The sequence below is a fragment of the Loxodonta africana genome, chromosome 10, assembly GCF_030014295.1.
Source record: "Loxodonta africana isolate mLoxAfr1 chromosome 10, mLoxAfr1.hap2, whole genome shotgun sequence".
NCBI lineage: Eukaryota > Metazoa > Chordata > Mammalia > Proboscidea > Elephantidae > Loxodonta > Loxodonta africana.
This window is the reverse complement of record NC_087351.1, coordinates 6,750,074-6,771,647: the sequence shown is the minus strand read 5'-3', so window position 1 is coordinate 6,771,647 and position 21,574 is coordinate 6,750,074. Positions and strand designations below refer to the sequence as shown.

The window sequence follows — 21,574 nt, the reverse complement described above, 5'->3', positions numbered from 1 at the left end:
TGTCAATATGGAGCTTAGATTTCTTCTGTTTAATTTCAAGGGGTCAGAAACAACAATGGTTAGAAGTTGGAGGGACAAAAAGTTAAATTCTTTATGAAAAAGACATTTCTAAGAATTACAGCTGTCTATGAAAAAAAAAAAATTTTTTTTATACATATACTGGAGCCCCGGTGGCACAGTGTTTAAAAGCTATGTCTGGTGACCAAAAGGTCGGCAGTTCAAATCCACTAGCCGCTCCTTGAAAACCAGATGGGGCAGCAATGCTCTATCCTGTAACGTTGACTAGGCAGCAGTGGGTTTGGTTTTTCTGGCATACATATATTATATCTATATATAGACTGAAGCCTGTGGGTGGCACAAATGGTTAAGTGCTCTCAGCCACTGACAGAAAGTTTGGTGGTTCGAATCCACCCAGAGGTGCCTTGGAAGAGCTGGCACCTACTTCCAGAAAATCATAGCCATTGAAAACCCTACAGAGCACAGTTCTACCCTGGAACACACGGAACACCATGAGTCAGAACTGACTCCACGGCAACCGGTTTGGTTTTTGAGAGAGTCCCTGAGTGGGACAAAGTTTGGGGTCAACTACTAACCTGAAGGTTGGCAGTTTGAACCTTACCAGCACTGCCATGGAAGAAAGGCCTGGCAATTTGCCTCTGTAAAGAGTATAGCCAAGAAAGCCCCGCTGAGCAGTTTTACCTTGTAACACACGGGGTCACCATGAGTCGGGACCAATCTGACGGAAAATGGTTCGGGTGTTTTTTATACATAGATTGGGTTATCTTGGGGAGAAGGTCAACTCCCTTCAAGCAGATATCAAGTCAAATTGGGATGACGAGGGAGGCTGGAGAGGGATTTAAACATTAGGAAAGAGGTCAGACTAAATAATCTTTAAGGTTCCTTTTAACTTTGAGCATCTGCATTCCTCTAAATATCTATTCACATTCTTCTTAATTTTTTTCCCTCCCGGAGAGTCTAATGGAGTTTAAATTAAACTTATTTTCCTGTATTGAGGAGGTGGGGTGGAGTGGAGCACAGATTAACAGATAAGAAATGGGCAAATATTCAGGGTCTTTACAGCTTGGAAAAAGTACGTCTGTGCACTCACCCATTTTATCAACATCTAAACCCAACAATTCGATTAACATGTTTTGTACCGTTCCTGACCTTTTTCAGCCTGTGCACCCTGGAACCAATGGCCCCACAAGGAATTTTTCTACGCTCCAAATATTTGTTTTATTCTTTTAGTTGGAACTTGGTGAGAGGTCTGCCGGCAGTCCATGGTATAGTCAATATTCTTCGCCAACACCATAATTCAAATGCATCAATTTGTCTTCAAAACAGTACTAGAGTCTCTAAAACCATTCACTGAAAGCAGATTGAAAACTACCCACTGTCATCTAAAATATAAAGGCCTAGAAGTAGGCTTCACAGTGTGGCATTAATGGAGTGCCACTAGGAGAATTACAAAATGTAGAATGGCCTTTCTTTACTAAATTTCCTAGGTCAAAATGGGTTGACTCCAACTACAAGCTGGATGACTGATATTTTCTAGAAAGCAATGAAATCAGGGGTGCCTTGACCTAAACCCATCCAGCTTGGAAGAGTGAGCGTCTAGCTGCCTAGGAGTGAGGATCCAGGTAGGGCTGGCCCAAGAGATCTGCTCTGCTCCGCATGGCTCTGGAGAAGCCATCCTGGGCCAAGGAAATGCTCATTCTGGGTAATCATAATTCTTGAGAATTGTGAGGCCAGTTGAACCAGTCTCTTTTGGGCATTGAGAATGCCCAAACCTCTTCCTACTTCTTGATCAACTTATTCTTCTAGAACCACAGTCAGGGGATGATCTTCATGGGACCAAAGTAGTATCGCCCAGGAGACTAGGGCCTGGCTTTGCCATCTCTACTGACCCCATGCCTGAGGGTATGAAGAGAAGGGTAAGACACAGGAGGGGTACCTCACCAATAGCTCTAATTTCATTGAAGGGGCCTACATAGTGAGGCTGAACAAGCTCACATACTAGGTATTGAATCAATAAAGCTCACTCTGGAAGTTCTGCAAACAGTGTCAGAAACTGGTGATTGAAGTCAAAGACCTCCCTGATCTGATAGTGAACAAAGTCATTTTTATTGAAACCAAATAGCTTAGTCAGCAAATTGTGCAGTCTAAACTCTAGCCAACCCTATTCACCTCAGCAAAACCGTATCTTGTACAGGAACAAAGAAGATGAAAGAGATATAATTTTGATAAATGAAAACACATCAATGCGTCTTCACCTGCAGTAAAGTAAAACCTTTCCATGTGGAGTATCCACCCAGAAAGCTATAATTCTTTGCATTTTTTTTGCTAACGAGGTCTCCATACCCAAGAGTGTGGCAGTGTGTATAGGTCACCCAACTGCCAAGCTCATAAGCAGCACTCTGTAAGTGCTTGCTGAATGAAAAAACCAAATGGACGTGACAGCTGAAAAGCAGCCCCACATCAGCAAGCTCAGAGGCTTGGGTTCCAGTTCCAAGCAAGTCACCAAATAACTGGATACATGCAGACTACCCTCCCTCCCTGGGCTTCAGGGTCCTCATCAGTAAAAGGCGGGGCTTGAGCTAGACTGACTCTGGGTTCCCTCCAAACTCACGATGTTTTGTTTCTGTGATCTGGGTTAAGAATTATTTTCCCATAACATCGCTGAATCAAAGATGACATAATTTTCATTCAATGAAAGAGTATGTGGGTCTCCCTTACTATCAAAAGAATTTAGCAATCCTGACAGAACTGGCCATGTCTGCCTCTTGCCCTCTGCCCCAAAGATGTGTAGACCTGAACCGATTCACTTCTGCTTCTTCAGGCCAAAAGTCACTTAAAATAGCCTTGGGCTGGTGGATAAATTTCAGTCACAAGTAGGATTTTGTCGGCCCTCACGTGGGCCAATGGCTAGGAATGTAGCAGAAGAGCAGGGGGACACTGCAACCAAGGGCTACTAGAGGCATTTCATTTCAGATGCTCTCAAAGTACTCTTAATCAGGGGTTTTTTCTTAGTTTGCTATTGTGGGAAGGCTATTTCCCTTTGGCTTTTTTTGGCCAGGTTAGAGCAATTTTAAACGAGCATTTGTTGCTTCAGTAACAAATTTCAGGTTTTCAGAAAGAAACAGTAACTTGACTCATAGAAGCTTAGAGTGGTCCATCTTGGTAAGGAGGAGAAAGGACTTGCCGACACACTGGTTCCACTGGTAGTGCTGAAGGTAGCCCTGTGGGCAGCTGCATCTGTACCCCCCAATGATGTTCTGGCAGCCGTGCTGGCAACGGTGGTTTCCTTCACACTCATCCACATCTGAAAAAGAAGGCCGGTCACCTATGAGCCATGGCGACATTTTGTCTTCCGAATCTTGAGTGAGGTCTCAGAGCAGCTGCCTAGGGGAGCTCTCTGAAGTAACATTTATATGCAGGCTAAGGGGAAAGGTCATCTTAATAAGAAATCTGGGCCCTAGTAAATTATTCTACCACCCACAAGTTCAAGGATAGCTACTCTGTGATGTTTGGCAAATCAAATGTGAAAAACATTAAGATGACCCTGATAAAGTCTACAAATAAAAATGATAATGAACTTAATGCAAAGCCCAAGAGCACTCTAAGGGGTAACTCTGTAAACAATTTGTGTTTGCTTATTTGCATGAGCATTAAAGACCAAAAGGTGTCAATATGAAAATAAAACCCTAAAAAGAAAAGAATTTAAACTTCTAATTACATATTATCGGAAGAGTTACTACTCCTATGCTTAATACTCATTGGGAAAATCCTTTTGGGCCTCTGGATCCAAAGATCAGAAAATTGCTCAATCAAATTTGGGCATTTTTTATTTTTCTTGACTGGGTTATTCTCTATCAGATTAAATTAACAACTGAGCAGAAAAGGTCTTGATGCACTTAGGAAAGGCCTGCATGACAGACGTCATCAAGCGGGAGTCCAAAAATGCATCTCTAAGACTTGGGATCTGTGCAATCCAGGCAAAATATTCCCATCTTCAGTGCTCATCTCCCCTGTGCTCAGTTCTGGTATCTCATGGAGGATGGTGGCGGGGGCTTTGGTAGCCGTTGGGCACCATTCCTCCCTCTGGGACCCACCTTCGCAGCTGGCGCCACTCTGATCAAGTGAGAATCCCCGCTGGCATTCACAGGTGAAGCTTCCCGGGGTGTTCTGGCAAATACCCTTGGCGCCACACAGGTTGATGTCAGAGGTGCATTCATTGTTATCTATGAGAAGCATCGGGGGGAAAGAAGAGGTTAAAATATCCCAAAGCTCTTTTTGTATTGCTGAAAAAAAAGAAAGAAAGATGATTGTTATGGATTGAATTGTGTTCCCCAAAAGATGCGTTCAAGTCCTAACCTCTGGTACCTGTGAATGAGACCTTCTTTGGAAATAGGGTCTCCAAAGATGTTACCAGTTAACACGAGGCCATACAGGAATAGGGGGAGTCCTGATCCAACATGAGTGGTGTCCTTATACAGAGGAGAAGAGACACACAGAGGGGAGATGGCCGTGTGACCATGGAGGCAGAGGCAGTGCCGCAAGTCAGGGAACACCCAGGGATGCTGGCCGTCATCAGAAGCAAGGAGAGGGGCATGGAACAGATCCCCTCTGAGGCCTCGGAAGGAATCAACATGGCTGATACCCTGATTTCAGACTCCCAGCCTCCAGAACTGTTAAGGCAATACATTTCTGTCTTATATGCCACCCAAACTGTGGTCCTTTGTAACAGCAGCCCTGAAACTAATACAATAACTCACTTACAAAAAGAAAACCAAACCCAGTGCTGTCGAGTCTATTCCAACTGATAGCGACCCCACGGGACAGAGTAGAACTGCCCCATAGACTTTCCAAGGAGCGCCTGGTGGATTTGAACTGCCAACCCTTATGGTTCGCAGCTGTGGCACTTAAGTACTACGCCACCAGGGTTTCCATAACTCACTTAGAAAAGGCCAAATAAGGCCAATATCACATTAGCATATCATGACAGCATGGTGTGCACACCCGGGTGCAGACACACACACACATACGTGCTCACACGTAGACATGCACTCATATTTTTTGTCCATTTGTCTTTTATTCCAGCATCGGAGGGAAATAGAAAACCGAATCTCTTACAGGAGTAGCCACATTCCACAGGGGGTTTTCCCTCTCCTACTTACCGATGCAGGCGGTATGGTGTTGGGTGAAGCCAGGAGGACATTTACACGTGAAGCCGCCAATGGTATTCACACAGAGGAACTGGCAGTTGTGTTGCTTCGTTGCACATTCGTCAAGATCTGTAAGAAAATGCAATGTGGGCAGTTGATTTGAGCTGACACCACAAATACAGAGAAGCTGTCCTAGGAAGCAGTTCTGAGGTTTGATTTCTAAGTCTCATATGACCCTGGCCAGAACAGTGCTGCAGCCAATGGCTAGGAGGAACCCAGGAGATAAGGGTTTGGAAAGGTATAACCTGGTTTCCATTTAGGGTGAAAAACGTAGCTTTTGGGGGAATCTGAGGAAAACCTAGTTCCTTTTAGTTAGAGGAATGCAGATATTACAAAGGAATTTTAAATAAATTATAAAATTAAAAAAAAAAATTACAAAATGAAGTGAAAGCTTAGGGATTCTGAAATTTTTCCAGAGCCCTGAGAAGATCCATTTAAGCTGAAATATAAAAAGATATATTGAGGCTGGAAATTAATTGGTTCACTTAGGTCTTTTCTGCTTGCTGTTTTTAATCTGTCCCACTAAGGTTGTAAAAAAAAAAAAAAAAAAAAAAAAATTTGGCTTCTTTGGTCAGGGTTTTTCCTTTGGATTAAACAAAATTGAGCAATCAAGGAGGAAACAAGGAAAGAAAAACTTATTCTGATAAGCTAACAGCACTTTAAAAAAGTCCCTGCATCCATCCGACAAGCCCTCTGCTGTGAACTGGCCTCTTTCCTCACTGCCTCAGGGTCTAGGCTCATTCCGACCCCAACATTATTTAAAAATATCAGGAGATACTAGGTTAGCTTTTAGCTAAAAAATCAGCTCTCCTTTCCCCCAAGCTGTGTACTGTTTATCCAGGCCCCTTTCTTTCTTTATTGTGATCTCATCTCCTCACAAACTCAGCTGCTCGCCACTCACCGCCCCTCCCAGCCGGGCTGGGAGCTGCAGATCAGTCCTCCTTTTGCTAAGTGACTGTGTTAACTCCACAGTGCCAAGCTGCCCGGCTACAGTAACACCTGGTGTGGACCTAAACTGAGAGAACATCCCCATTTTTCTCCCAGTGCCAACTTCTCTGAAAACGGAGCCAGCCCTGTGCCCTTTCCACAGATGGGGGACGCGAACCCTCTGCTCAGCTTTCTCGGAGCCCCCAGACCTGCCCTGGCAGGGGAGAAGGGGCAAGGGGTGCTGTTTCTACAGACTGACCACTTTGGGCCTCCTGCCAGCAGGGCAGCTTCCCCTCCGTGACCCACAGGGCATCATCATGTGTTTGCCGAAGCTCACCTACGCACAGGTGAGGGAGACGGCTCAGCGACTTTTCAGGAACAACGCTATTTCATAATTACATAGGAACATCAACACTTGCTGCTTTCACCTCTCAGGTCTCTTCTCCCCTCCTCTTATCTGGGTCCTACCCAGCTCCCATGGGGCTAGGTGCCGGTCTCACACTTCCCACAGCCTCCCCTCCAGCCCCTTTCCGTTCAGTGCCAACATTACATGTGTCTGTACCACCCGTTTTTATATTTAGTCATTTACGCCACATATGTGGAGGAATTTAGAACTCAGGAGAAAAACAGGAGAAAGGGGCCTATGTTGTATGTGGGTCTGTAAAAATCATATAGTTACTTTTGATGTTCCTAAAACCATATAGAGTTATTGATGCTTCTTATACCCTGTGTAAGAACATACTGACTACTATATACTTCATTTCCATTTTTCATCTTAGTTCCTAGAAACTTCTGAAGATTCTGTGTCCCCACAGGTTCAAAAAATGTTGTCATTTTGTTTTGTTTGTTACCGACAATACACACTTTGAGAGGCAGCCCCCTCCCAAATTTGGGTCTTTGTTCACATAAATCAATTCATGGCTCTCAGTTGGAGGTTCACACTGCCCAGGACACACCATGATCCGCGGGTGCAGAAGTTCTGTGTTTAAGAAGAACGAAGCTAATACAACATGTCATTTACGATGGTCAGACCTTTTGAGGAGGTATCTTAACTTCCTCTTCCCAATTCCAGGGTTAGTGCTGGGCAGGAAAGCCTGGGGCAAGGGTCCATTGGTCAGCCTGCGCTCCGTGCCTCTTAGCCCTCTTTCTTCCAGCAGACACAGGAAAGAGGGGGAGGGCCTGACTTCTTACTGCCCTCCATACCCGCCCCACCCCGCCCGTCACCCTCCCGTACTTGCTTTTTTCTCCTTCAAAATTTCATGGCAAAACACTCTTGCTCTTATTCTGCAATCTGGTCTACCTTTCCTTCTCTAAATATCTCATTTTCCAAATCATCTTTAAGAAGTGGCTCACATGTCCTACTCGCTCAATAGAAGCTCTGGTGGCTGAGGAAAATGTCAACAGGAGGGAACGTTTATGAGAATAAATTTATTCCAAAGGAACTTTGCAAAGGATAACTAAACTTCTGGTCAAGGGGGAATTTCTGCAGAGAGTTTTGCTCTTTCTTAACTCTTTGTCATGTTTATATCTCAGGTAAGCTCCCAGAGGGCTGGGATGGCCCTATTTTGCAGAATAAAACTCAGACTCGATGTTTAATTAGGCACAATGTTCTTTGGGAATCATGCCACTGATTATCCTGAGGCAGGACTTGACAGAAGACCTGGGCTGTATGGTTAGTGAATAGACTGACTGCATAAATGCAATAAATAGAAAGCAGAAGACAAAATGAGGGAGGCAGTGAGGAGGTAATCAGTTATGGGTCCACCCTACCCAAGCCCTGGGGAGCTGGTCCTGAGGATCTGAGATCCCTTCACATAGCCCCGGTGGGGCAGGCACTGAGGATGGCTGCTGCCACTGGTCCTCAGCAATCTCCCTGGCCTCAGCCTCCCTCCAGCCAGCACAGGAGGTGGGCCATGTGGAGGCTTAAGTGAGATGCTAAGCCCAAGGAAGCACCTCTTGGCTGCAGAGCAGGTCTTTCAACTTACCTGTGGATTCCTCAGAGACACAAGGAATGCAATGATGTGCCCAGGTGGATGGTGACTGAATGCCAAGTCTACTTTACCTTTGCAGCTCCTTCCATCCTCCTGCAGGATGTAGCCTTTCGGGCATGAACACTGGTAACTTCCTTCCGTGTTTTTGCAGATAAAATTGCAGGGCTTGGGAGCCTGGTTGCACTCGTTCAGATCTATGATCAAAGAGACACATGTGACTGCCCACCTAAAAAGATATCTAAATATTTGCTCAGTATTCCCAGGGTCTAACAAAGAATTTAAGTTTAGGGGAAAGAAAAAGTAAATTCTGTTTTACTTCCCTTTTAAGGCTTAGCCTTTGATCATTGCCTTATATTTTCCTATGGAATTACACAGGCTGTTTAGATTTTCAGTTTGGAGATTTTATTTTTTTGCGATAATATAAAATTTCCACTCTGGAGTAAGCCAGCAGAAAAAGAGCACTTACCTACGCAGGCAGTTCCAGTTATATCTGGCGTGTAGCCAGTTTTACAAATGCAATGATACGATCCTCTGTCGTTGACACATTCCCCGTTTCGGCAAACATCATGGATAACTTTGCATTCGTCAATATCTGTGATTCAACAAATAGAAATTAAAACAGGAGGGATTACAAAAGGGACAATATTAATCTGTAGAGGTCACTTCAATGTCAATACTAATAAAAAGTGTCACTGTATTATTATGAGCCAAAGACATTAAGCCAAAAGAGTAAAAGCACAAATTTTATATATAATGGTTAACTATGTTGAAAAGCAAATGGATAACTGTATTAGTCAATAGTGATAAACTAATCACTCAAAGGTCAGTAAAGGAAAGCTTTAGAAATAACTGGTCTTCTAAGTTTATGTTGCGTCTCCTCCCTGGGTCCACAGAACCACCCCATCTAGACATACTTGGCTCCTGGTTTCATCCTGTGCCCTCAAGCTTGCCTCCTGCAACATCTCATAAACTAGTCACAGCAGCGGACCTTTTCAAAAGGAAACCTCATTTTTTCTGACATGCATTTTCAAAATAAGAAGGGAAAATTTCTACGTTCTTCTTGTTGCATTTGAAGTTAATCCTGAAAAACATCAAATTGTATAATATTGGGGGAAATGGCATCAACTTTCCTCCCTGAATGAGAGATACATGAGGACTCTGGAGTGGCTCACTGGGCTGGGTTTTTGCAGCCTGATGAGAATGAGAGACCCCTATTCGTGGCTCCACCATAGAAAGACCTGGTCAATGTGCAGGTCAATGTGCATTGTCTAGCATTAAAGCCATTGTCCTGTGTCTCGAGCCATCTGTCTTCATACTGCTTGGTGCGGTGCCAATACAAGTACTTCCCAACTGAGTTTTTAGCCCTTGATTGCCAATTCATGCCAACAGCTGGGTGTACCTGATCTTTTCAAGAACTCAATTCAGCACCCCTGCACTGGTTTCAAGAGATGTGTTCCCTTTCCCCATCTTCACATTCTTCGAAGAATCATAAATTGCTTTTGGTCATTCCATCTTACCCAGTTCTGTCTTTCACCACACCCAGTTCAGTTATTCCACCTTCAGCCACATCTTTATAACAAGAACATAAATCCTTCTTAATTAACGCATTAATCCCCTTCTTCTTGCTCACTCCAATTCCCTCCCAAGGAGCTCAAAAAGTCTTTCTCCTTTTCTCAGTCCTCTTAGGAACTAAAAACAATTGTAGTTAATGCTGAGTACTAGTGATAGACCTGGGGGTTTTCTTCACAGCTGCCTCAGATGTTCCCAACAACCTCCTCACCCTTCTCTAGTTAAAACATCCTGAACTTTCTCAGATGCAATTGTGTTCTATCGCCAGGATATCAGCATTGTTTATACTTCTTTTATGCAGTATATTTTAGCCAGTTTTATGAGTTAAAATACATGCCTGTGGACTAGTTAGGGAATTTAATGATCATTTATTTTGATGCTTATCTAAAAAATTATGTCCTAAGTGATCAACAGCTGACTTAAACTTTCACTTGGAAAGTTGAGGACTCTTTGTAATGCAGAGACCCAAGCACACACCATTAGTCAGGTCAACCACGGACATTTTGGCAACATGGCTTTGAACGTCTGAAACACCACAACGAACAATTTTGCTGACCTCAACTATACAACCAAGCCTAGGTCTATACTGCAGATTCCATATTCTCATCTGGTTTTCATAAAACAGATTCCCTGACAAGTATTTTCAGAACGTAACGACATACCTGCTCCACTGGTCATAAATCCACGGCCATGGGGACAGAGCTTCTTGAAAGCCACAGTGCCCTGGAAAGGGCAGATCTCGCACTGTGAACCCCAGCCTCTCCCTCCGTCACAGCAGCATTCAGACTTGGTGACGGGATTTCTGTTGCTGGAGCCGATCTGACACATGTTTTGTAGCACCTCTGTGAAGCAGTACCCTTCCCGGTTGTCTAGAAAGGACGTTAGATTGTGAAGAGGAGTTTAGGGTAGGGAATTTTAGAAGCACAACAGGATATTAAGAATTTGGTCAGATATAAAAACCAAAAAGGAGGTACCACTTTACCCTGGGTAAGAAGAAGCGAGAACGGAAAGCTGGAAGCAGCAGTGAGAGAGAAAGGACGGCATCTAAGGGAAACGATTAAGACAAGAAAATCAGTAAGCAGGCAGAAAGGCATGGGCCTAGACACGGTTATAACCCTATCTGCTCCCAGGAATATGGGGGAATACTAATGTCATGGAGAGAGAGGGGCAGAGAAAATATAGACATGGATCTTGGTCACCAAGGGCTTCAAAAGGCAGTCAAGAAAGAAATTCCAGACAAGTGATTCAATGACACAATTAGCAGAGGAGGCATTTAGATGCAGGGTAGTGCTAAGCCCAAGGGACAGTCACCGAGTCGCTGAGTAATCTCCAAAATACCAACACCTTTAGCCCTTCCTCAAATCTTGACATTTTCTCTGATTTCAAACAGAGATCTGGGTTTCATGTGTCTGCACAGAGGCTGAGGGGACAGTGGTACTCACCGAGGCACTCATCTTGAGCGGGGCTGGCTGTGAACCCATCGTTGCACTCACAGGTGTAGCTTCCCCGCGTGTTGAGACAGCGCCCATTCTCACAGATCCCAGGCTTTGTCTGGCATTCATTCTCATCTGTTTAGTTGAGTTAAAGGACCAAAACCAATCATTGGGCTACTCTGTAGAAAGACAGCTTCTTTTCTCCCCCCCACTTCCTACTTTTCTTCCTTTCCTCCCTCCCTTCCCTCCTTTCCCCCTTTCTCTTTCCTTTCGTTTTTAAAATTTAGTTTGTAAATAGGCAATCTATTCACATGGTTCAAAACTCAAAAGGGTATTCAGCAAAAGTCCCCCCTCCCTCCCTCCCCTCTCTCCAGCTGTCAGACTCCCTTCCCTGGAGGTGACCAATGTTGCTACCACTTTCTAATGTATCTTTCCAGAGATGCATTCTGCATATAAACACAAAAACGTGCCTGTGTGTGTGTGTGTGTGGAACTCCCCCTTCTTAAAAACACAATTGATAGCTTTTTCTACATATACGGCAGCATTTTATATACATTTTCACTTAATAAAACTTAAATACTTTCATACTAGAAAATGAAGAGGATTCCCAAAGGAATATTATTTCAAGTGAAGAAAACAAAAAAATTAAAGCTCAATTTATGAAAGAAACTACTACCCTACTTTATCAGAATAATGTGTTAGACACTCAGTGTCAACCTGGTAGAGTTTGTCTACATTGATCTTCAGGTTCAATCAGGTTCAATCTAGATTATCTTATCGTAATGTTTCAACAATATTATTAAGAATAAGTAAACCATAATTCAGTCTCCTGGGTTTAAAAAAAAAAAAAAGAAACTAGCTGGGGACTCAGGAGTTTTCTTTTTTAATTGTACTTTAGACAAAGGTTTACAGAACAAACTAGCTTCTCATTAAACAGTTAGCACATATTGTTTTACGACATTGGTTAACACATGTCACAACATGTCAATGCTCTCCCTTTTCAACCTTGGGTTCCCTATTGCCGCCTTTCCTGTTCTTTCCTGCCTTCTAGTCCTTGTCCCTGGGCTGGTGTGCCCCTTCAGTCTTGTTTTATGGGCTTGTCTAATCTTTGGATGAGGTGTGAACCTCAGGAATGACTTCATTACTGAGCTGAAAGGGTGTCGAGGGCCATACTCTCAGGGTTTCTCCAGTCTGTCAGGCCAGTAAGTCCGGTCTTTTTTTGTGCTTTAGAATTTTGTTCTGTATTTTTCTTCAGCTCTGTCTGCCTCTATTGAGATCCCTGTCAGAGCAGTCAGTGGTGGTAGCTGGGCACTATCTAGTTGTACTGGACTCAGTCTGGTGGAGACCATTATAGTTGTGGTCCATTAGTCCTTTGGACTAATCTTTCCCTTGTGTCTTTAGTTTTCTTCATTTTCCCTTGCTCTCAAAGGGGTGAGACCAGTGGAGTATCTTAGATGGCCGCTTACAGGCTCTTAAGACCCCAGATGCTATTCACCACAGTAGAATGTAGAACAGTTTTTTTTATAAACAGTGTCATGCCAATTGAGCTAGATGTTCCCCAAGACCAGCAATTCGGTCCCTCAGGGACTTTGGATGTGTCTATGGAGCTTCCATTACCTTGCCTTATACAAGTCGTGCTCGCAGTATTGTGTACTGTCTTACCCTTCACCAAAGTTCCCACTTATCTATTGACTATTCAGTGTTTTTCCATCCCCTCCCCTCCCCTCCCTCGTAACTATTAAAGATTGTTTCTTTACAAGGTGCAAACCTTTTCATGGGTTTTTACACAAGCGGTCTCATACAATATTTGTCCTTTTGTGACTGACTTATTTCACTCAGGATAATGCCCTCCAGATTCATCCATGTTGTGAGATGCTTCACAGATTCAGGGTTGCTCTTTTTTTCAATTGTGTTTTAAGTGAATGTTTACAAATCAAGTCAGTCTCTCATATAAAATTTATATACACTTTGCTATATACTCCTAGTTGCTTTCCCCCTAATCAGACAGCATACTCGTTCTTACCACTCTCCATTTTTGTGTCCATTTGGCCAACCTCTGACCCCCTCTGCCCTCTCATCTCCCCTGCAGACAGGAGCTGTCCACATAGTCTCATGTGTCTACTTGATCCAAGAAGCTCACTCCTCACCAGTATCATTTTTTTTTTTTTTTTTATCATTTTCTATCCCATAGCCCAGTCCAATCCCTGTCTGAAGAGTTGGCTTTGGGAATGGTTCCTGTCTCAGGAATGGGATCCTTGGGCTTTGGGAATGGGGTCCTTCCAGTCTCAGTCAGACCATTAAGTCTGGTCTTTTTACAAGAATTTGAGGTCTGCACCCCACTGATCTCCTGCCCCCTCAGGGGTTCTCTGTTCTGTTCCCTGTCAGGGCAGTCATTGGTTGTAGCCAGGCACCATCTAGTTCTTCTGGTCTCAGGCTGATGTAGTCTCTGGTTTATGTGGCCCTTTCTGTCTCTTGGGCTCATAATTACCTTGTGTCTTTGGTGTTCTTTATTTTCCTTTGCTCCAGGTGGGCTGAGACCAATTGAGGCATCTTAGATGGCCACGTGCTAGCGTTTAAAGCCCCAGATGCCACTCTCCAAAGTGGGATACAGAATGTTTTCTTAATAGATTTTATTATGTGAATTGACCTAGATGTCCCCTGAAACCATGGTCCCCAAACCCCGCCCTGCTACACTAGCTTTCGAAGCATTCAGTTTATTCGAGAAATTTCTTTGCTTTTGGTTTAGTCCAGTTATGCTGACCTGTATTGGTGTTGTCTCTTCCTTCACTTAAAATAGTTCTTGTCACCTATCTAATTAGCGAATATCTCTCTCCCTCCCTACCTCCCTCTCTCCCCACTCTTGTAACCATCAAGGACTATTTTCTTCTCTGTTTAAACTATTTCTTGAGTTCTTATAATAGTGGTCTCATACAATTTTTCTCTTTTTGCAATTGACTAATTTCACTCATCATAATGCCTTCCAGATTTCTCCATGTTATGAAATGTTTCACGGATTCATTATTGTTCTTTAATGATACGTAGTATTCCACTGTGTGAACATACCATAATTTATTTATCCATCCATCTGTTGATGGGCACCTTGGTTGCTTCCGTCTTTTTGCTACTGTAAACAGTGCTGCAATGAACATGGGTGTGCATATATCTGTTCTTGTAAAGGCTCTTATTTCTCTAGGATATATTCCAAAGAGTGGAATTGCTGGGTTGTATGGTAGCTTTATTTCCAGCTCCTTAAGAAAGCACCAAATCCATCTCCAAAGGGGTTGTACCATTTTACATTCCCACCAGCAGGGTATTAAGTGTTCCAGTCTCTCCCTAACACCTCCAATATTTATTATTTTCTGTTTTTTTGGATTCATGCCAGCCTTGTTGGAGTCAGATGGAATCTCATTGTAGTTTTGATTTCCATTTCTCTAATGGCTAATGATGATGAGCATTTCCTCATGTATCTGTTCACTGCCTGAATGTCTTCTTTAGTGAAGTGCCTATTCATATCCTTTGCCCATTTTTTAATTGGGTTATTTGTCTTTTTGTAATTGAGTTTTTGCAGTATCATGTAGATTTTAGAGGTCAGATGCTGATCGGAAATGTCATAGCTAAAAACGTTTTCCCAGTCTGTATGTAGTCTTTTTACTCTTTTGGTGAAGTCTTTGGATGAGCATAGGTGTTTGATTTTTAGGAGCACCCAGTTATGTAGTTTCTCTTCTGGTGTTTGTGCATTGTTAGTAATGTTTTGTATACTGTTTATGCCATGTATGAGGGCTCCTAGCATTGTCCCTACTTTTTCTTCCATGATCTTTATCGTTTTAGATTTTATATGTAGGTATGTGATCCATTTTGAGTTCGTTTTTGTGCATGGTCTGAAATATGGGTCTTGTTTCATTTTTTTGCACATGGATATCCAGTTATGCCAGCACCATTTGTTAAAGAGAGTATCTTTCCCCATTTAACAGATTTGGGGCCTTTTTCAAATATCAGCTGCTCATATGTGGATGGATTTATTTATTCTCAATTCTGTTCCACTGGTCTATGTATCTGTTGTTGTACCAGTACCAGGCTGTTTTCACTAATGCGGCGGTATAATAGCTTCTAAAATCAGGTAGAGTGAGGCCTCCCACTTGGTTCTTCTTTTTCAGTAATGCTTTACTTATCCAGGGCCTCTTTCCCTTCCATATGAAGTTGGTGATTTGTTTCTCCATCTCTCTGAAAAATGTCATTGGAATTTGGATTGGAATTGCATTGTATCTATAGACAGCTTTTTGGTAGAATAAACATTTTTACAATGTTAAGTTTTTCTATCCATGAACAAGGTATGTTTTTCCACTTATGTAGGTCTCTTTTGATTTCTCGCAGTACTGTCTTGTAGTTTTCTTTGTATAGCTCCCTTACTTCTCTGGTAAGATTTATTCCTAAGTATTTTATCTTCTTAGGGGCTACTGTAAATGGTATTAAGTTGGTGATTTCCTTTTCGATGTTCTTTCTGTTGGTATAGAGAAATCTAACTGATTTTTGTATGTTTATCTTGTAACCTGAAACTCTGCCAAACTCTTCTATTAGTTTCAGTAGTTTTCTGGAGTATTCCTTAGGATTTTCTGTGTATAAGATCATGTCATCTGCAAACAGAGATCTTTTACTTCTTCCTTGCCAATCTGGATGCCCTTTATTTCCTTATCTTGCCTAACTGCTCTGGCTAGGACCTCCAGCACAATGTTGAATAAGAGTGGTGATAAAGGGCACCCTTGTCTGGTTCCCAATCTCAAGGGGAATGCTTTCAGATTGTCTCCATTTAGGATGATGTTGGCTATTGGCTTTGTATAAATCCCCTTTATTATGATAAGGAATTTTCCTTCTATTCCTATTTTGCTGAGAGTTTTTATCATGAATGGGTGTTGGACTTTGTCAAATGTCTTTTCTGCATCAATTGATAAAATCATGTGGTTATTGTCTTTTGTTTTATTTACATGATGGATTACATTAATTGTTTTTCTAATGTCGAACCATTCCTGCATAACTGGTATGAATCCCACTTGGTCATGGCGAATTATTTTTTTGATATGCTGTTGAATTCTATTGGTTAGAATTTTGTTGAGGATTTTTGCATCTAAGTTCATGAAGGATATAGGTCTGTAATTTTCTTTTTTTGTGGTGTCTTTTACCTGGTTTTGATATCAGGGGTATGGTGGCTTCATAGAATGAGTTTGGGAGTATTCTGTCCTTTTCTATGCTCTGAAATACCTTTAGTAGTAGTGGTGTTAACTCTTCTCTGAAAGTTTGGTAGAACTCTGCGGTGAAGCCATCTGGGCCAGGGTTTTTTTTGTTGTTGTTGTTCGGAGTTTTTTAATTACCTTTTCAATCTATTCTTTTGTTATGGGTTCATTTAATTGTTCTACCTCTGTTTGTGTTAGTTTAGGTAGGTAGTGTGTTTCTAGAAATTCATCCATTTCTTCTAGGTTTTCAAATTTGTTAGAGTACAATATTTCATAGTAATCTGATATGATTCTTTTAATTTCAGTTGGGTCTGTTGTGATATCGCCTATCTCATTTCTTATTTGGGTTATTTGATTTCTCTCCTGTTTTTCTTTTGTCAGTTTAGCCAATGGTTTATCAATTTTGTTAATTTTTTTCAAAGAACTATCTTTCGGTCTTGTTTTTCTGCTATTTCATTTAATTCTGCTCTAATTTTTATTATTTGCTTTCATCTGATGCCTGAGGGTTTCTTTCATTGCTCTCTTTCTATTTGCTCAAGTTGTAGGGATAATTCTTTGATTTTTGCCCTTTCTTCTTTTTGGATGTGTACAGTTATTAATATAAATTGACCGCTGAGCACTGTTTTAGCTATGTCCCAAAGGTTCCGATAGGAACTATTTTCATTCTCATTGGATTCTATGAATTTCTTTATTCCATCCTTCATGTCTTCTATAACTTAGTCATTTTTGAGCAGGGAATTGTTCAGTTTCCAAGTGTTTGATTGACCTGAGTGGAGCTACCAGTCCTTAGATCCCTGATGAGGGTAGGTGAGGACCTTGTTTAATAGGCAAAGCAATGTCAAACATCAAACACCCACCTCTCCACCACACAGCTCAAATAGATGCAGTCTGCCAAAAAGGGCCTATTCTCCTGAAACAGGCCCACACAGGTCCATGCAGGGGGGAAAGGTATTCAATGTCCATGGACTGTTTATGCCTGGACAGGAGTCGATTCTGTCCTGAGCTCCCCAGGTTAGTAGAACTGGCAGATTATCTTTTCCCCTAATTGTGAATTTATTCCTTCTACAAGGCCAAAAGAATGGCTCAGAGTGCTCAACTGGACCTATCTCAGGCCCAGGGAAATCAAAAGCCACTGAAGCTGGCTTGGGGGTTGGGGACATGGTAAAATATAAGGAAGTACTTAGCTTTTGCTGAGAGCACCATTCTTCTCTGGTCGGGAGGTATGAGTAGGCTGTGCAGCTAGCTGTTTCTCCCTGAGGCCGAAAGCTACCAGTAGCCCGCTGCAGTCGCTCCTGGGAATGGTGCCTGAGGGTCTCCTGGAGATTCAGATCTGGCAACTCCTCTCTGCTTCTGAACTGTCTCTCCCTTCCCCTGCCGCTAAGTCTGTTTTCTAACTTTGTCTTTGATATCAGGGCTCCTTGTCATAAATATAATTGTATCACTTTTTTTGTGTCTTCGTTGTAAGAGAGATGTCCAGAAGGGTCTTGGCCTTGCCCTCTCAGCATGGTTCTTTATCATTACACAGTACTACATTGTGTGTAGGTACCACGGTTTGTTTATCCATTCATCTGTTGATGGGATCTAGGTTGTTTCCATCTTTTTGCTATCGTGAACAATGGTGCTATGAACATGGGTGTGCGTATGTCTACTCCAGTGACAGCCCTTATTTTTCTAGGCGTGGCACTGCTGGATCATATTTCTAGCTTTCTCAGGAAGTGCCATATTGTTTTCCAAAATGGTTCTACCATTTTGCAGTCCCACCAGCAGTGCATAAGAGTTCCAATCTCCCTGCAGCCTCTCCAACATTTGTGATTTTCTGTTTTTTTGATTGGTACCAATAAAAGTGGGGTGAGATGGTATTTCATTGTGGTTTTGATTTGCATTTCTCTAATGGGTAGTGATCTTGAGCATTTCCTCATGTATCTGTTAGCTGCTTGAATGTCTTCTTTGGTGAAGTGTCTGTTCATTTCCTTTGTCTATTTTTTAATTGGATTATTTGTCTTTTTGTTGTAGAGGTGTTGGATTATCTTGTAGATTTTAGAGATTAGACCTTTGTTGGATGTGTCATAGCCAAAAATTTTTTCCCAGTCTGTATGTTCACTTTTCACTCTTGGGGAAGTCTTTTGATGAGTATTAGTGTTTAATTTTTAGAAGATCCCAGTTATCTAGCTTATCTTCTGGAGTTTGTGTTGTTGGTTATGGTTTATATCCTGTCAATGCCATGCATTAGGACCTCTAGCGTTGATCTTCCTTTTCTTGTATGATCTTTAAAATTTTTGGCTTTATATTTAGGGCTTTGATCCATTTGGAGTTAGTTTTTGTGGATGCTGTGAGGTGCGGGTCCTGCTTCAGTTTTCTGCAGATAGACATCCAGTTTCGCCAGCACCATTTGTTACAAAGACTGTCTTTCCCCATTTGATGGACTTTGGGCGCTTGTGGACGATCAGGTGACCGCGGGTGGATGGATTGACATCTGGGTTCTCAGTTCTGTTCCACTGGTCAGTGTGTCTGTCGTGGTACCAGTACTAGGCTGTTGTGACTACCGTAGCTGTATAGTAGGTTCTGAGGTCGGGTAGTGTGAGTCCTCTCACTTTATTCTTCTTCAGCAGCGCTTTACTTTCCGGGGCTTCTTCCCTTTCCATATAAAGCTAATGACTAGTTTTTCCATCTCTTTAAAAAATGTTGTTGGTATTTGGATTGGGATTGCATTGTATTTATAAATTGCTTCAGGTGGAATTGTCACTTTCACGAGGTTGAGGCTACTTATCCACGAGCACGGTATGTTTTTCCATTTATGTAGATCTCTTTTGGTTTCTTTCAGTAGTGTTCTGCTGTTTTCTTTGTATAGGTCTTTTACATCCCTGGTTAGATTTATTCCTAAGTATATTACTTTTTCAGGGGCTATTATAAATGGTATTGTTTTCCTGATTTCCTTTTCATTGTTCTCTTTATTGGTGTATAGGAATCCAACTGATTTTTCTATGTTTACCTTGTACCCTGCTAGTCTGCTGAATCTTTCTATTAGTTCCAGTAGTTTCCTCGTGGAGTCTTTTGAGGTTTCTATGTATAATATCATATCATCTGCAAATAGGGACAGTTTTAATTCTTCATTACGAATTTGGATACTCTTTTATTTCTTTTTCTTGCCTTATTGCTCTAGCTAGACCTTCCAGCACAATGTTAAATAGGTGTGGTGACAAATTGCATCCTTGTTCCTGTTCTCAGGGGTAATGTTTTCAGCCTTTCTCCATTAAGAATGATGTTGGCTGTTGGTTTTGCATAGAAGCCCTTTATTATATAGAGGAATTTCCCTTCTATACCTATTTTATTGATAGTTTTTATCAGGAACGAGTGTTGGACTTTGTTGAATGCCTTTTCTGTGTCAACTGAGATGATCATGTGATTCTTTTATTTAAGTGGCAGATTATGTTGATTGATTTTCTGATGTCGACCATCCTTGCATACCTGGTATGAATCCTACTTGGTCGTGGTGTATTATTTTTTTGATATGATGCTGAATTCTGTTGGCCAGAATTTTGTTGAGAATTTTTGCATCTATATTCATGAGAGATATTGGCGTGTAATTTTCTTTGTGGTGTCTTTGCCTGGTTTTCGTATCAAGGTTACGCTGGCTTCATAGAATGAATCTGGAAGTATTACTTCCTTTCATATGTTCTGAAATAGTTTGAATACTACTGGTGTAAACTCTTCTCTGAATGTTTAGTAGAATTCTCCAGCGAAGCCATCTGGGCCAGTCCCATCTGGGCCAGTGAAGCCATCTGGGCCAGTGCTTTTTTTTGTTGGGAGTTTTTTGGTTTTTTTTTTTTAATTCCTTTTCAATCTCTCGTTATGGGTCTGTTCAGGTTTTCAACATCATTTTGTGTTAGTTTGGATGGGTAGTGTGTTTCTAGAAATTTGTCCATTACCTCTAGGTTTTCATATTTGTTGGAGTATGGTTTTTCATAATACTCTGTCATGATCCTTTTTAATTCAGTTGGGTCTGTTGTAATGTCCCCCATTTCATCCCTTATTTGGGTTATTTGCTTCCTCTCCTGTTTCTCTTTTGTCAATTCGGCCAATGGTTTGTCAATTTTGTTGATCCATTCAAAGAACCAACTTTTGGTTTTGATTCTATGTATTTCTATTGTTTATTTCATTTATTTCTGCTCTGATCTTTATTATTTCTTTTCTTCTGGTGGCTTTGGGCTTCTTTTGCTTTTCTCTTTCTGTTTGTTCAAGTTGTGTAGCTAATGTTTTGATTTTGTCCCTTTCTTCTTTTTTGATGTGTGCATCTATTGTTATAAATTGGCCTCTGAGCACGCCTTTGCTGTGTCCCAAAGATTTTGTTATGATGTGTTTCCATTCTCATTTGATTCTAGGAATTTTTTGAATCTATCTTTGATTTCTTCTACTACCCAGTTGTTTTTAAGCAGGGTGTTATTCAGTTTCCATGTAACTGATTTTTTTCTTGCTCTTCCTGTTGTTAATTTCTACTTTGATAGGATTGTGATCAGAAAAGATACTTTGTAGACTCAGTTATCTGAGGTTATTTGAAAAGCCATAAAGTAATTTGCCTAGGTGCTTCCCCTCAGTGAAGAATAGTTCCGAGTCTCTAAGACAGAGATCTCAGTTACGAGAGGCAGAGTCTAAAGGTAACATTTGGAACAGTATTAAAAACCTAGGCCAACCCCAGACCAATTAAATCAGAGTATCTGTGGTGGGACCCAAGGTCCCTAAGTGACTGCTGAACCACTGATCCAGGAAGATCTAGTGTGGGATCAGAAATCCACAAACTTTATTTTTCTCTGCTTTTAAAGTCTGTTCTTTGATTATTATTTAATTCTGTCTCTTATATTCTAAGGGGACAATGAGATTGTTCAGAATCTTCTCAAATGACAACATAAAATATGTCTTTCCGATCCCATTGATTATTAAAAAGAAAAAGGATGCCTGTGGGAATTTTCTAATAATTTTCTTTTATATTTATTGTCTAAAGCAGAGGTCAGGAAACTCCTTCTTTAAGGATCAGATAATAAGCATTTTATAGTTGTGGGGCTTATGGGCTCTGTTGCAACTGCTTGACTCTGTCGTTGCAGTATGGAAGCAGCCACAGGTAATACGTAAATGATTATCGTTATGTTCCAAAAAACAGGTGGTGGGCTGGTGAGCAAGACTTAGCCCTGGGCTATAATTTGCCAACCTCT

General features: G+C 41.6%; 1 protein-coding gene across 1 annotated transcript in view; it reads right to left on the bottom strand.

Moving 5' to 3' along the window:
• Nucleotides 1–21,574, bottom strand: part of FBN1 (fibrillin 1) — a 299,714-nt gene that overhangs the window by 10,245 nt on the left and 267,895 nt on the right. Inside the window, exons 57-63 of the mRNA XM_010599670.2 lie at nt 11,155–11,280; nt 10,375–10,581; nt 8,610–8,735; nt 8,215–8,337; nt 5,178–5,294; nt 4,113–4,241; nt 3,203–3,322 (exon numbers count right to left, since the gene is read on the bottom strand). Of these exons, the coding sequence (XP_010597972.2) occupies nt 3,203–3,322; nt 4,113–4,241; nt 5,178–5,294; nt 8,215–8,337; nt 8,610–8,735; nt 10,375–10,581; nt 11,155–11,280 (948 nt within the window). The remainder of the gene's footprint in view (nt 1–3,202; nt 3,323–4,112; nt 4,242–5,177; nt 5,295–8,214; nt 8,338–8,609; nt 8,736–10,374; nt 10,582–11,154; nt 11,281–21,574) is intronic.